We start from the raw sequence: 15,203 nt of genomic DNA on the forward strand, positions 1-15,203 counted from the left end.
AATAACTTTGGCCACGCCCACTGACCGCGCCCACTTTGGACACGCCCACTCCGAGCCCCCCCCAACCCCTCTGCCAAACCCAACCCCCCCCTCTGTCCCCTCTGTCCCCTCCCTTCTGCCCCCCTCACGCTGTCACCCCCCCATTGTCCCCCTGATTGTCCCCATTGTCCCCTCCCCATTACCCCCTCCCCATTGTCACCCCCACATTGTCCCTCTGTCCCCCACCATTGTCCCCTCTGTCTGCTCCCCACTGTCACCCCCCCATTGTCCCCTCTGTCCCCCCCCTGTCCCCTTCCCTGTCCCTTCTGTCCCCTCCCAATTTTCCCCATTGTCCCCTCCACTGTTCCCCCTTCTGTCCCCTCTGTCCCCTCCCCATTGTCACCCGCCCTTGTCCTCTTCCGTGTCCCCCCCATTGTCCCCTCTGTCCCTTCCCCTGTCCCCCCATGTCTCCTTTTTTGGGGGGAAAGGGACACACGACCCCTGCCCCCCCCCCAATGTCACAAATTGGGTCCATTCAATACAAAACAGGAAAGTTTTTATTGCTGCTTTTTTTAAAAACACTTAAAAACGCTCCGGGGGCGGGGCAGGACCCCTCCCCAAATGCTGCCCCCCCCCAGCCCAGGACCCCCCAACTCCCCCTCCCCAAATCATCCTGGAGCAGCCACTCGGTTCCACCCTTTATTTACATTTCTGGAGGAAAATGGGGCTGGGGGTGCCCCCCTTGTCCCCTGAGGGGGGGTCCCACCAACAATGGGGGGGTCCTGGGGTGGGGGGGGGGGGCAGCGCGACCCCTCCCCAGGTGGTGAAAAGGGAGGGGAGGGGGGGTAAGGGAGTGATGGGGACCCCGAGCTTGGGGATTTGCTGGCACCGGTCTGGGGGGTCCTGGGGGGTTCCCCATGGTGGGGAGGGTCCCGAGGGGGGTCCCCGTGGTGGGGGGGGGGGTCCCCATGGTGTGGGAGGAGTCCCGGGGGGGTCCCACCCCTCAGTCACTGTCCGACCCCACAGCAGAGGAACCTTTCCTTTTCCTCTTGGCCGGTTTGGGTTTGGTGTCCTCCTCCTCCTGCAGGGACATTGAAGGGGGGTCACACGGGATTTGGGGGGCTCAGAGGGGTCTCGGGGAGGGTGGGGGTCTCACCGAGGCGCTGCTGGAACCAGACTCCTCCTCGTTGTTGGGGGGCTGTGCTGCATTTTTGCGGCTGCGGGGGCTGGCCAGGGCCGTGGCCTTGCGGCGGCTCTTGGGGGGTTTGCTGGAGGAATCCTCGTATTCCTCGGCCAGGGAGAAGAGATCCGAGAACCTGGGGGGGCACCAGAGGGGCTCGGGGGGGGTCTGGGGTCTTCAGGAAGGGAGGGAGAGGTGTGGGGAGGGGTCTCACTTCATCTTGTGAGCTTCGTCGCAGCTGGCCTGGACGTGCTGCAGCGCCTGCAGGATCGGGGTCTGGCTGAAAACTGGGGGGAAAAACGGGGAGGGTCAGGGCAAGGAGGGACCCCAGACCCAAATGGAACAGCCCAGGGTGTGGGGAGGGACCCACAGTTGTGCTTGGTGTTGGTGAGGTTGAGCCTGAGGTTGTCCAGGTGCTCCAGGATCTGTTCCAGGGTGAGCTGGGCCAGTTTGCTGCTGGAGCTGCGGAGGCTGCGGGAGAGGAGGGCGGAAAATGGGCTGAGAACCCCAAAAAATGGGGGTGAGAAACTAAAAATGGGGGTGAGAGCCCAAAAATGGGGGTGAGAAGCTAAAAATGGGGGTGAGAAACTAAAAATGGGGATGAGAAGCTAAAAAATGGGGATGAGAAACTAAAAATGGGGAGGAGAGCCCAAAAACTGGTGTGAGACACATAAAAATGGGGATGAGAGCCCAAAAATGGGGGTGAGAAACTTAAAATGGGGGTGAGAGCCCAAAAATGGGGGTGAGAAGCTAAAAATGGGGGTGAGGAACTAAAAATGGGGGTGAGAGCTCAAAAATGTGGGTGAGAAACTAAAAATGGGGGTGAGAGCCCAAAAATGGGGGTGAGAAACTAAAAATGGGGATGAGGAACTAAAAAATGGGGGTGAGAAACTAAAAATGGGGGTGAGAGCCCAAAAATGGGGGTGAGAAACTAAAAATGGGGGTGAGAGCCCAAAAATGGGGGTGAGAAACTAAAAATGGGGATGAGGAACTAAAAATGGGGGTGAGAAGCTAAAAATGGGGATGAGGAACTAAAAAATGGGGAGGAGAGCCCAAAAACTGGTGTGAGACACATAAAAACCGGGATGAGAGCCCAAAAATGGGGATGAGAAACTAAAATGGGGGTGAGAGCCCAAAAATGGGGGTGAGAAACTAAAAAGTGGGGATGAGAAACTAAAAAGTGGGGATGAGAAGCTAAAAAATGGGGATGAGAAACTAAAAAATGGGGGTGAGAAACTAAAAATGGGGGTGAGAGCCCAAAAATGGGGGTGAGAAGCTAAAAATGGGGATGAGAAACTAAAAATGGGGGTGAGGAACTAAAAGCTGGGGAGGAGAGCCCCAAAAACTGGTGTGAGACACAAGAAGTGGGGAGCAGCCCCCCAGGACCCCCCGACCTCTGGCGCTTGCGGGGCAGGCTGTTGTTCTTGATCAGCAGGGCCTTGATGTGCTCGCCCAGGAGGTCGTCGTGCCGCAGCCCCCAGTGCCTCAGGATGCTGGTGGTGAACTGGTCCTCGGGGTGGCACGGCCGGCTCAGCACCATCTTCACCATCTCCTCGCTGGGCCTGGCAAAAACGGGAGTGGGGAAAGGTGGGGGACAGGCCTGGACACCCCAGAGATCCCCCTAGGACCCCCAGATCCCCAGGAGATCCCTCAGACTCCCAGGAGATCCCTCAGATCCCTCAGACCTCCCCAGAGCCCCAGGAGATCCTTCAGACACCTCAGGAGACCCCTCAGTGCCCCCCAAATCCCCTCAGTGCCCCCCAAATCCCCTCAGTGTCCCCAAATCCCCTCAGTGTCCCCAAATCCCCTTGATGTCCCCAAATCCCCTCAGTGTCCCTTGGAACCCCTCAGTGTCTCCAAATCCCCTCAGTGCCCCCCAAATTCCCTCAGTGTCCCCAAAATCCCCTCAGTGCCCCCCAGATCCCCTCAGTGCCCCCCAAATCCTCTTGATGTCCCCTAATCCCCTCAGTGTCCCCCAAATCCCTTCAGTGTCCCCAAATCCCCTCAGTGTCCCCAAATCCCCTTAGTGTCCCCTGGAACCCCAAATCCCTTCAGTGTCTCTCCCTCAGTGCCCCCCAAATCCCCTCAGTGTCCCCAAATCCCCTTGATGTCCCCTAATCCTCTCAGTGTCCCCCAAATCCCTTCAGTGTCTCTTCCTTTAGTGTCCCCAAATCCCCTCAGTGTCCCCAAATCCTCTCACTGCCCCCCAAATCCCCTCAGTGTCCCCAAATTCCCTCAGTGCCCCCCAAATCCCCTTGGTGTCCCCAAATCCTCTCACTGCCCCCAAAATCACTTCAGTGTCTCTCCCTTAGTGTCCCCAAATCCCCTCAGTGTCCCTTGGAACCCCTCAGTGTCCCCAAATCCCCTCAGTGCCCCCCAGATCCCCTCAGTGTCCCCAAATCCTCTCAGTGTCCCCTGGAACCCCTCAGTGTCCCCAAAATCCCCTCAGTGCCCCCCAAATTCCCTCAGTGTCCCCCAAATCCCTTCAGTGTCTCTTCCTTTAGTGTCCCCAGATCCCCTCAGTGTCCCCCAAATCCCCTCAGTGTCCCCAAATCCCCTCAGTGTCCCCAAATCCCCTCCTCAGTGTCCCCAAATCTCCTCAGTGTCCCTTGGAACCCCTCAGTGTCCCCAAATCCCCTCGGTGTCCCCAAATCCCCTCGGTGTCCCCCCCCAGGACTCCAGGCATGTCCCCCCTCCCTTGGGGACACTCTGGGGGTCCCCCCTGTCCCCCCCAGACTCACTTTTCCCTGCGGAGCTGCAGCAGGAGGCAGGACAGGGCCTCGGGGTGCTCTGCCGGGGGAAGGAGGGTGGCAATGTCCCCAAAACGTGTCCCCAAAAAATGTCCCCTATGGGAGTGTCCCCCCACGGGAATGACCCCTGGGAATGTCCCCAGGATGTCCCTGGGAATGTCCTTGGGATGTCCCCAAAATGTCCCCCTGGGAACGTCCCCCAGGAATGTCCTTGGGATGTCCCCAGGAATTTCCCCCCTGGGAATGTCCTCGGGATGTCCCCAAAAGATATCCCTTGGAATTTTCCCCCTGGGAATGTCCACAGGAATGTCCTTGGGAATGACCCCTGGGAATGTCCCCAGAAAATGCCCCCCATGGGAATGACCCCCAGGAATGCTCCCCTGGGAATGTCACCCCAGGATGTCCCCCATGGCAATGTCCCCATGGCAATGTCCCCAGCTGTCCCCAGGGTGTCCCCAGGGTGTCCCCAGGGTGTCCCCAGCTCACCCTTGTACTTGAGGTGCTGCAGGATGGGGATGATGGTCTCCAGGGGGATGTTGTGGGCCAGGAAGAGCTGCCAGGTGCAGTACTGCTCAAAGGTCTCCCAGTCCAGGCTCTGAACTGGGGACGGGACAGGGGGGACAGACGGACAGGGGGACAGGGGGGACAGGGGGACAGCAGGGATGGATAAAAGGGACAATGGGATAATGGGGACAATGGGGGTAATAGGGATGGAAAATGGTGACAATGGGATAGAAAACAGGGACAATGGGATAATGGGGATAATGGGGTTGGATAATGGGGACAACAGGATAATGGGAATGGGTAACAGGGACAGTAGGACAATGGGGATGGATAATGGGCACAATTAACCCCATTAAAATGGGGTTAACAGGAATAATGGGGATGGATAAGGGGACAGTGGGATAATGGGGACAATGGGATAATGGGGACAACAGGACAATGGGGTTAACAGGAATAATGGGGATGGATAATGGGGACAATGGGATAATGGGGACAATGGGGTTAACAGGGATCTGTGTCAGTGCCTTCCCCAGCTCTGGGGACCCCAAACCCTGCCCAGGGTCCCCCCACCCCTCCGGGCCCGGGAATGGGGACAGAGCCCTGTCCTGGGCTGTGGGGGCAGGGTTAACGAGGCTCCCTAATTAACAGGCTTATCCCAAAAGCTGGATTTGCTCTGCAACACTGAGGGACCCCACAGAGAGGCTGTGGAGCCGATTTTGGGATTTTGCCCGTGGCCTGCCTGGCAGCCCTGGGGGCACAGGGATAAATCCCACAATCGGCCCGGGGCAGCGACCCTTCAGTGCCAGCAGGGAATTCAGGGATCTCCCTCTGCAAAGGGCCAAGCCTGGGTGTGGGGTGGGATCTGGGGGCTGCCTGGGACCTCCTCATTCCCATTCCCATTCCCAATCCCTTTCCCGCTCCCATTCCCAGTCCCAGTCCCAATCCCACTCCCATTCCCCATTCCCATTCCCCATTCCCATTCCCGTTCCCATCCCCACTCCCACTCCCATTCCCGTTCCAAATCCTTTCCTTTTCCCATTCCCATTCCTGTTCCCATTTCCCATTCCCTTTCCCAATTCCATTCTGAATCCCAATCCCACTCCCAATCCCATTCCCATTCCAAATTCATTCCCATTCCCTCTCCCATTTCCCAATCCCACTCCCATCCCCATTCCCACTCCCATTCCTATTCCTATTCCCATTTCCAATCCCATTCCCACTCCCAATCTCATTTCCAATCCCATTCCCATTCCCAATCCCACTTCCTCTCTCCCATTTCCCAATCCCACTCCCATTTCCTCTCTCCCATTCCCATTCCTGTTCCCATTCCCATTTCCTCTCTCCCATTCCCATTCCTGTTCCCATTCCCATTTCCTCTCTCCCATTCCCACTCCCAATCCCATTTCTTCTCTCCCATTCCCGTTCCTGTTTTCCCATTCCCAATCCCAATCTCATTCCCTCTCCCATTTCCCGTTTCCCACTCCCAGTCCCACTCACTGAGGATGTTGAGCACGGAATCCTTGCGGAACATGACGAGGTTTCCCATCATCACGTGGCACACGAGCTCCTGGAGCTGGGATGGGACAGGGAATGGGGTCAGGGGGCTTTGAGGACCCTCCCCAGATGGGATCCAGAGGGAGCAGTGCCAGCTCCATCCCTGGGATCCCCGGGGTTCTGGGCACATCCAGACCCTGCTCCAGACCCACGACCCCGGGAATTCGGGCACCCCCAGACCCTGCACAACCCCGGGGCTCCGGGCACATCCAGACCCCGCCATTCCAGGGGTGCCCCCGGGAATTTTTTGGGTTCTCACAGCAAATTCCAGGCCAGGCAGAGGCAGCGAGATCCCCCCCGGGCAAAGGGGCTCATTAGGGGTAATTAGCACTGATTGCCCAGGAGATCCTTTGGGATCGACCTTTGGACGAGGGAATTTAGGCGAGGATTGAGGCCATGGGTGGCTCATTTTGGGGTTAAATTCCCCAGGAAAGGGGCCGGGAAGGATTCCCCTCACCTGGAAGGAGTCGATGACAGCCACGATCATGTTCAGCAGCTCCCCACTCCTCAGGGTCTCATCTGGAAACTGGGAATGCACAAAATCCAAACTGGGAATGCACAAAATCCAAACTGGGAATGCACAAAATCCAAAATCCGGGCAGAGACAGCAGGGAGAGCCCTCCCAAAATCCCAAAAATTCCAGGTGGGAAAAGCTCCAGCGGGGGGCAGCCGTCAGCCAGGGCTCTGGAATTCCCGGAATTCCCGTTTTTTTTCCCTTTTCCTGGCTCTGCTCCCTGCTCCAGGGCCCCGCAGGAAACACAAAATCAATCAGGGCATGGCAGTGCCGAGGGAGAGGGATGGGATCTGGGGTGGATCCTGGATTTGGGATCAGTGTGGGGAACAATGGGAGCCTGCCCTGGATGGATCCTGGATTTGGGATCAGTGTGGGGAACATTGGGAGCCTGCCCTGGGATGGATCTGGATTTGGGATCAGTGTGGGGAACACTGGGAGCCTGCTCTGGGATTTGGGATCAGTGTGGGGAAGAGCCTGAGCCTGCCCTGGATGGATCCTGGGATTTGGGGTCAGCGGAGCTGCTCCAGCTGATCCAGGCAGGAAGGAGGAGCAGGCCCAGCTCCCTCCTCCGGGGAAGGCACAGCGAGAATTTTGGGGGATTCTCTGAATTTAGAGAGAATTTTTGGGGATTCTCTGCTGCAGCACAGCTGGGATGGGACCTGGGGCACACCTGGGATGGGATTTTGGGCACACCTGGGATGGGATTTTGGGCACACCTGGGAGGGGATTTTGGGCACACCAGGAACAGGACCTGGGGCGCACCTGGGATGGGATTTTGGGCACACCTGGGACAGGATCTGGGGCACACCTGGGATGGGCTCAGGGTTGGATCTTGGGACACACCAGAAATGGGACCTAGGGCACACCTTGGATGGGATTTTGGGCACCCCTGGGATGGGATTTTGGGCACACCAGGAACAGGATTTGGGGCACACCTGGAGTGGGATTTGGGCACACCTGGGACAAGACCTGGGGCACACTTGGAGCAGGACCTGTGGCACCCCTGGCACTCATGGCACCCCTGGGATGGGGTTTTGGGCACCCCTGGCACTCAGGGCACCCCTGGGATGGGGTTTTGGGCACCCCTGGCACTCAGGGCACCCCTGGGATGGGGTTTTGGGCACCCCTGGCACTCGGGGCACCCCTGGGATGGGGTTTTGGGCAGCCCTGGGCAGGTGAGGGCTCACCTCGGTGTAGATGGAGGGCGTGAGGAAGCAGAGCAGGCGCACGTCGTCCTCCTGGCACGCCTTCATGTCCATCATCAGGCACGTGTGCAGCTCCCCCAGCTGCGTGGCCTGGGCGAACGACTCGTAGAGCCCCATCCTGCCCAGCGCCGCCTTGCTGGGGACACAGCACACCTGGCACCTGGCACACACCTGGCACACACCTGGCACACACCTGGCACACACCTGGCACACCTGGCACACACCTGGCACACACCTGGCACAGCTGGGACACACCTGGCACAACTGACACACTCATGGAGCCCCATCCTGCCCAGCGCCGCCTTGCTGGGGACACAGCACACCTGGCACCTGCTACACACCTGGCACACACCTGGCACAACTGACACACTCATAGAGCCCCATCCTGCCCAGCGCCGCCTTGCTGGGGACACAGCACACCTGGCACCTGCCACACCTGGCACCTGCCACACCTGGCACACACCTGGCACACACCTGGCACAACTGACACACTCATAGAGCCCCATCCTGCCCAGCACCGCCTTGCTGGGGACACAGCACACCTGGCACCTGGCACACACCTGGCACACCTCTGGCATGGCTGACACACTGCTGGCACACACCTGGCACCGCTGGGACACAGCTGACACAACTGACACACACCTGGCACACACCTGGCACACACCTGGCACAGCTGGCACGCACCTGGCCCACGCCACCACCAGGGGTAGGTACAGGCACAGGCAGGGGAGTGGCACAGGTAAGAGGGCGGGGCCCAGGCGAGGGGGAGGAGTCACAGGAGAGAGGGAGGAGTCAGAGCAGGGCATGGCCCATCTGAAGGGACAGAGTTGAGCAGGGCGGGGCCCATCTGAGGGGGCGGGGTCAGTGCAGGGCGGGGCCAATTGGAGGGGCGGGGCCTATCTGAGGGGGCGGGGTCAGTGCAGGGCGGGGCCCATCTGAGGGGGCGGGGTCAGCACAGGGTGTGGCCCATCTGAGGGGGCGGGGTCAGCACAGGGTGGGGCCCATCTGAGGGGGCGGGGTCAGCACAGGGTGTGGCCCATCTGAGGGGGCGGGGTCAGCACAGGGCGGGGCCCATCTGAGGGGGCGGGGTCAGCGCGGGGCGGGGCCTCACCTGGCCCGCAGGTAGTAGAGCAGGTGGTAGCCGATCTTGGGCTGTTTCTGGTAGAGCTCGGAGAGCAGGTCCAGCAGCAGCGAGAAGCCGCTGTTGTCCTCCTGCATCTGGCACAGGTTCCTTGGGAACAGCGGGAACGTCGCCGGGATAGCGGGGACCAAAAACCCCCAAAAAATCCCCCAAAATCCCCGGATTTCCCGCTGGGAATGGGATGGGAAACTCCCTGGGGTGTTTGGGATGAGGAGGGAGGCCGGGAATTCCCGGGGGTTTGGGAAGGGACCTACCGGAATATCAGGTACAGGGGCTTCCCCACGGACTCCTCCAGGGACCTGGGGACAGACGGACGCGCTGAGCTCCCGGGAATGGCACCCGGGATCCTGGGAATGGCATGGGAACAGCCCCGGGGAACAGCCCCGGATCCCTCTGAGTTTTCCCAGGAATGACAAAGGAGCAGCTCTGGACCCCCCCTTGGTTTTCCCAGGAATGGGAACAGCCCTGGATCCCATTGGGAGCACAGGAACGGCCCTGAGGAACAGCCCGGGATCCCTCTGAGTTTTCCCGGGAATGGCACAAGAACAACCCTGAATCCGCCCAGGATTTCCCAGGAATGGCACAGGAACAGCTCTGGATCCCTCTGGATTTTCCTGGGAATGGGAACAGCCCTGGATCCCGTTGGGAGCACAGGAACAGCCCTGGATCCCTCTGGGTTTTCCCAGGAATGGGAACAGCCCTCTGAGTTTTCCAGGAATGACAAAGGAACAGCCCTGGATCCCTCTGGCTGCTCAGCCCTCCAGGATTCCCCAGGATTGGGAACAGCCCTCTGGATCTTCCCAGGAAATGGGACAGGAACAGCCCTGGATCCCCCTCTGGGTTTTCCCAGGAATGGGAGAGGAACAGTCCTGATCTCCCTTGGTGTTCCCAGGAATAGGAACAGCCCTGGATCCCATTGGGAGCACAGGAACAGCCCTGCATCCCACTCGGTTTTTCTAGGAATGACAAAGGAACAGCCCTGGATCCCTCTGGGTTTTCCCAGGAATGGGAACAGCCCTGGATCCCCCTCTGGGTTTTCCCAGCCCTTACTCCTCCGTGATCTCCTCCGGCAGCACCTCCCCACGGAAATGAGCCTTGAACAGCTCCTGCAGGCACGAGGCGAGCACCGAGAGCTGCTCCGAGTCAAAATCCTCCTGGAAAGGGAGGGAGGGAGCTCAGGGCCTGCCTGGGACAGGGAAAGGGCACAGGAATGGATCCTGGCACAGGGAAAGGGCACGGGAATGGATCCTGGCACAGGGAAGGGCACAGGAACAGATCCTGGCACAGGGAAAGGGCACAGGAACGGATCCTGGCACAGGGAAAGGGCAAAGGAACGGATCCTGGCACAGGGAAAGGGCACAGGAATGGATCCTGGCACAGGGAAAGGGCACAGGAATGGATCCTGGCACAGGGAAGGGACACAGGAATGGATCCTGGCACAGGGAAAGGGGCACAGGAATGGATCCTGGCACAGGGAAAGGGCACAGGAATGGATCCCAGGCTGCTCCGGAGGGGTTCCAGCACCAGGGATCCCAAATCACTGCTGGGACAGATCCTGGATTCCACACAGGATGGATCCCAGCTCCCACCCATGACGGATCCCAGATCCCGTCCATGATGGATCCCAGCTCCCACCCAAAATGGATCCCAGCTCTCCCCAAAATGGATCCCAGATCCCAGCCCTGTTACCTCCAGGACCTGATCCACGATCTCCTGCATGACCTCGCACTGCGCCTCCGTGTCACTGCAGCAGCACAGGGACAGAAACCCGTTACTGGGAGCACTGGGAGGGGCACTGGGAGAGGCACTGGGAGCACTGGGAGCACTGAATGGGAACACTGGGAGCACTGGGAGGGGCACTGGGAACACTGGGAGTACTGGGAGGGGGCACTGGGGGCACTGGGAGGAGCACTGGGAACATTGGGAACACTGGCACTGGGAGGGGCACTGGGAGCACTGGGAACACTGAATGGGAGCACTGGGAGCACTGGGAGGGGCACTGGGAGCACTGGGAGGGGGCACTGGGAGCACTGGGAGGGGCCACTCGGGGCTGGGTCTGGGGGAGGCCCAGGTGTGCAGATTCCAGGGGGGGGGGGGATGAATTCCAGGATTTTAAGGGCACTCAGAGCCAGAAATTCCATGGAATCTCTGGGCTGGGAATGGGCTGGGAATAGTTGGGAATGTCCCCACCTGCCCTTCTGCAGCTGCAGCACTTTGTCCCTCAGGGACTCGTCCAGCTGCTCCAGGAAGGGGGTGATGTCCACGGGCTCCTCCACGATGGATTCCTTGATGGGATGGAACCTGAACTCCCTCTTCTTGCCTGGAACCAGGAATTCCCTGGGATTCTCCTCCTTCCCAGCAATCCCCGTCCTGGACCCTCCTCCCCTGGAGCCAGGGCTGGGAATGTCCGGGATTGTGATCCCTGCTCAGTCCCCATCCCAAACCTGACCCTCCAAGGAGGCAAAATTTGGGATTGGGGCTCCCCATTCCCAATCCTGACCCTCCAAGGAGGCAAAATTTGGGATTGGGGCTCCCCATTCCCAATCCTGACCTTCCAAGGAGGCAAAATTTGGGATTTGGATTCCCCATTCCCAAATCTGACCCTTCAACATTCCCAGGTCTTTTCAAAGGGGGCAAAATTTGGGATTGGGGTTCCCCATTCCCAAACCCGACCCTCCAAGGAGGCAAAATTTGGGATTGGGGTTCCCCATTCCCAATCCTGACCTTCCAAGGAGGCAAAATTTGGGATTGGGGCTCCCCATTCCCAAACCTGACCCTCCAAGGAGGCAAAATTTGGGATGGGGGTTCCCCATTCCCAACCTGACCTTCCAAGGAGGCAAAATTTGGGATGGGGGTTCCCCATTCCCAACCTGACCCTCCAAGGAGGCAAAATTTGGGATTGATTTGGATCCTGAGGCTCCCAGGCCACGTCCTCTGCCCCAAAACCCCCGGCAGGGCAGGAATTCTATGAGGATCCAACCAGGGAGGCTGGGAATGGCTCCAGAGGGGATTTGGGTGAGACCATTTGGGATGGGAGGCTGGAAAAATGCTCTGAACTCCTGGGAACAGCCCAGGAAAGGGAACAAACGTGGTGGGCACGGATCCGGAACAGTGGATTTGGGAATCAGCTCCTGGGATTTGGGAATCAGCTCCTGGGATTTGGGAATCAGCTCCTGCAGAGGAAATCTGGGACTTTCCAGCAGGATCAACTCTTGATTTTTGGGAATCAGCTCCTGATTTTTGGGAATCAGCTCCTGCAGAGCCTCCCAGCAGAGGAAATCTGGGATTTCCCAGCAGGATCAGCTCCTGGGATTTGGGAATCAGCTCCTGATTTTTGGGAATCAGCTCCTGATTTTTGGGAATCAGCTCCTGGGATTTGGGAATCAGCTCCTGCAGGAGGAAACCTGGGATTTCCCAGCTCCTGCTCCTGATTTTTAGGAATCAGCTCCTGCAGAACCTCCCTGCCAAGGAAATCTGGGAATCTCCACCAGGATCAGCTCCTGGGATTTGGGAATCTGGCATTTCCCACTGGGATCAGCTCCTGGGATTTGGGAATCTGGGATTTCCAGTGGGATCAGCTCCTGGGATTTGGGAATCTGGGATCTCCACTGGGATCAGCTCCTGGGATTTGGGAATCTGGGATTTCCAGTGGAATCAGCTCCTGGGATTTGGGAATCAGCTCCTGGGATTTGGGAATCTGGGATTTCCCAGTGGGATCAGCTCCTGGGATTTGGGAATCTGGGATCTCCACTGGGATCAGCTCCTGGGATTTGGGAATCTGGGATTTCCAGTGGAATCAGCTCCTGGGATTTGGGAATCAGCTCCTGGGATTTGGGAATCTGGGATTTCCCAGTGGGATCAGCTCCTGGGATTTGGGAATCTGGGATCTCCCAGTGGGATCAGCTCCTGGGATTTGGGAATCTGGGATTTCCAGTGGAATCAGCTCCTGGGATTTGGGAATCTGGGATCTCCACTGGGATCAGCTCCTGGGATTTGGGAATCTGGGATTTCCAGTGGAATCAGCTCCTGGGATTTGGGAATCTGGCATTTCCCACTGGGATCAGCTCCTGGGATTTGGGAATCTGGGATCTCCACTGGGATCAGCTCCTGGGATTTGGGAATCTGGGATCTCCCAGTGGGATCAGCTCCTGGGATTTGGGAATCAGCTCCTGGGATTTGGGAATCTGGGACCTCCCAGTGGGATCAGCTCCTGGGATTTGGGAATCTGGGATTTCCAGTGGGATCAGCTCCTGGGATTTGGGAATCTGGGATTTCCAGTGGGATCAGCTCCTGGGATTTGGGAATCTGGGATTTCCAGTGGGATCAGCTCCTGGGATTTGGGAATCTGGGATCTCCACTGGAATCAGCTCCTGGGATTTGGGAATCTGGGATTTCCAGTGGGATCAGCTCCTGGGATTTGGGAATCTGGGATTTCCAGTGGGATCAGCTCCTGGGATTTGGGAATCTGGGATTTCCAGTGGGATCAGCTCCTGGGATTTGGGAATCTGGGATTTCCAGTGGGATCAGCTCCTGTCCAGGAGGTTTCTGAGGGAATTCTGGAGCCCCGGGGGTGTCCCTGGGGAAGCCCAGGGGCTCCCTGACCTCCTTTGCTGCTCAGCTCCTCCTCATCGTCGCTGAAGGCGGCCTCGGCGTTGTCATAGCAACCGTCATCCTTCTCCAGGTGATTCTCCATCTCCATGGCAACGGGCTCCTCGATTTTCACTGGCACCAAGGAGGGAGCCCAAAAATCCCAATGTAACTCCAAAATCCCAATTTAACCACCCAAAATCCCAATTTAACCACCCAAAATCCCAATTTAATTCCCAAAAATCCCAATTTAATTCCTCCAAAATCTCCATTTAATCCCCCAAAATCCCAATTTAATCCCCCAAAATCCCAATTTAATTCCCCCAAAATCCCCATTTAATTCCCCAATTTAATTCCCAATTTAATTCCCCAAAATCCCAATTTAATTAATTCCCCCAAATCTCTATTTAAGTACCCCAAAATCCCAATTTAACTCCCCAAAAAACCCAATTTAATTCCCAAAAAATCCCAATTTAATTCCCAAAAAATCCCAATTTATTTCCCCAATTTAATTCCCCAAAAATCCCAATTTAATCCCCCAAAATCCCAATTTAATTCCCAAAAAATTCCAATTTATTTCCCCAATTTAATTCCCCAAAATCCCAATTTAATTCCCAAAATCCCAGTTTAATTCCCTGAAATCCCAATTTAACTCCCCAAAATCCCAATTTAATTCCCCAAAATCCCAATTTAATTAATTCCCCCAAATCTCTATTTAAGTACCCCAAAATCCCAATTTAACTCCCCAAAAAACCCAATTTAATTCCCAAAAAATCCCAATTTATTTCCCCAATTTAATTCCCCAAAAATCCCAATTTAATCCCCCAAAAATCCAAATTTAATTCCCAAAAAATCCCAATTTATTTCCCCAATTTAATTCCCAAAAAATCCCAATTTAATTCCCAAAATCCCAATTTAATTCCCTGAAATCCCAATTTAACCCCCCAAAATCCCAATTTAATTCCCAAAAAACCCCAATTTGACTCCCCAAAATCCCAATTTAATTCCCCAATTTAATTCCCCCAAAAATCCCAATTTATTTCCCCAAAATTCCCAAGTAAATTCCCCCAAAATCCCAATTCAATTCCCAGAATTCCCAGTTTAATTCCCCACCTTCCATGGGGGGTGAGGGGGAGCTGCAGAATTCCGGGAATTTCTCCCTGAGCATTGCCCGGAGCTCCTTGTCCAGTTTGGGGTTGTCAAAGAGCGGGGCCAGGTGCCTGTGAGGGAAAATTTGGGAAAACTCCACCTAAATTTGGGATCAGCCAGAGCTGGGATGGGGCCTCATCCCACTGGGAATGGGAAGTGGGGTTGGAATTCCTGGGAAATCCCAATTCCCTTTGTTCCCCCATCCCTGAACATGGGAGAGGGAAAAGGGGCTGGAAAATTGGGCTGAAAAATCCCAATTCCCTCTTTTCCCCAATCCCTTTTCCCCTCATTATCTTTGGGATCCCCTCACCTGTGCCACCAGGACATGGGAGTGGGAAAAGGGGAAATTTTCCTGGGAAATCCCAATTCCCTTTGTTCCCCCATCCCTTTTCCCTCACCTGTGCCACCAGAAAATAGGAATGGGAAAAGGGCCTGGAATTCCTGAAAAATCCCAATTTCCTCACCCCCACATGGTCTTTGGGATCCCCTCACCTCTGCCACCAGGACATGGGAATGGGAGAAGGGGAAATTTTCCTGGAAAATCCCAATTCCCTCTTTTCCCTCATGGCCATTGGGATCCCCTCACCTGAACATGGGAATGGGAAAAGGGGCTGGAAAATTGGGCTGAGAAATCCCAATT

At 56.7% G+C, this 15,203-nt stretch overlaps 1 protein-coding gene across 2 annotated transcripts in view; it reads right to left on the reverse strand.

Moving 5' to 3' along the window:
- Positions 1-665: 665 nt before the first annotated feature.
- The window catches only part of INTS3 (integrator complex subunit 3), a 37,547-nt gene continuing 23,009 nt past the window's right edge, over positions 666-15,203 (reverse strand). The window contains exons 14-30 of one of the 2 annotated variants that reach the window (XM_071417486.1): positions 14,528-14,634; positions 13,430-13,549; positions 11,018-11,147; positions 10,517-10,571; positions 9,878-9,981; positions 9,082-9,126; positions 8,798-8,917; positions 7,669-7,822; positions 6,425-6,493; positions 5,911-5,986; positions 4,396-4,509; positions 3,901-3,949; positions 2,554-2,721; positions 1,530-1,630; positions 1,374-1,446; positions 1,136-1,295; positions 666-1,060 (exon numbers count right to left, since the gene is read on the reverse strand). In XM_071417486.1, coding sequence (XP_071273587.1) covers positions 983-1,060; positions 1,136-1,295; positions 1,374-1,446; positions 1,530-1,630; positions 2,554-2,721; positions 3,901-3,949; positions 4,396-4,509; positions 5,911-5,986; positions 6,425-6,493; positions 7,669-7,822; positions 8,798-8,917; positions 9,082-9,126; positions 9,878-9,981; positions 10,517-10,571; positions 11,018-11,147; positions 13,430-13,549; positions 14,528-14,634 — 1,723 coding nt within the window. In that variant the 3' untranslated portion in view covers positions 666-982. Of the gene's footprint in view, positions 1,061-1,135; positions 1,296-1,373; positions 1,447-1,529; positions 1,631-2,150; positions 2,396-2,476; positions 2,722-3,900; positions 3,950-4,395; positions 4,510-5,910; positions 5,987-6,424; positions 6,494-7,668; positions 7,823-8,797; positions 8,918-9,081; positions 9,127-9,877; positions 9,982-10,516; positions 10,572-11,017; positions 11,148-13,429; positions 13,550-14,527; positions 14,635-15,203 lie in introns of those variants that run through there. The other variant, XM_071417487.1, reaches the window with a different exon arrangement.

This window comes from Agelaius tricolor, unplaced genomic scaffold, assembly GCF_023055355.1.
Source record: "Agelaius tricolor isolate 1412-34295 unplaced genomic scaffold, bAgeTri1.0.p SCAF_69, whole genome shotgun sequence".
NCBI classification, from domain to species: Eukaryota; Metazoa; Chordata; class Aves; order Passeriformes; family Icteridae; genus Agelaius; species Agelaius tricolor.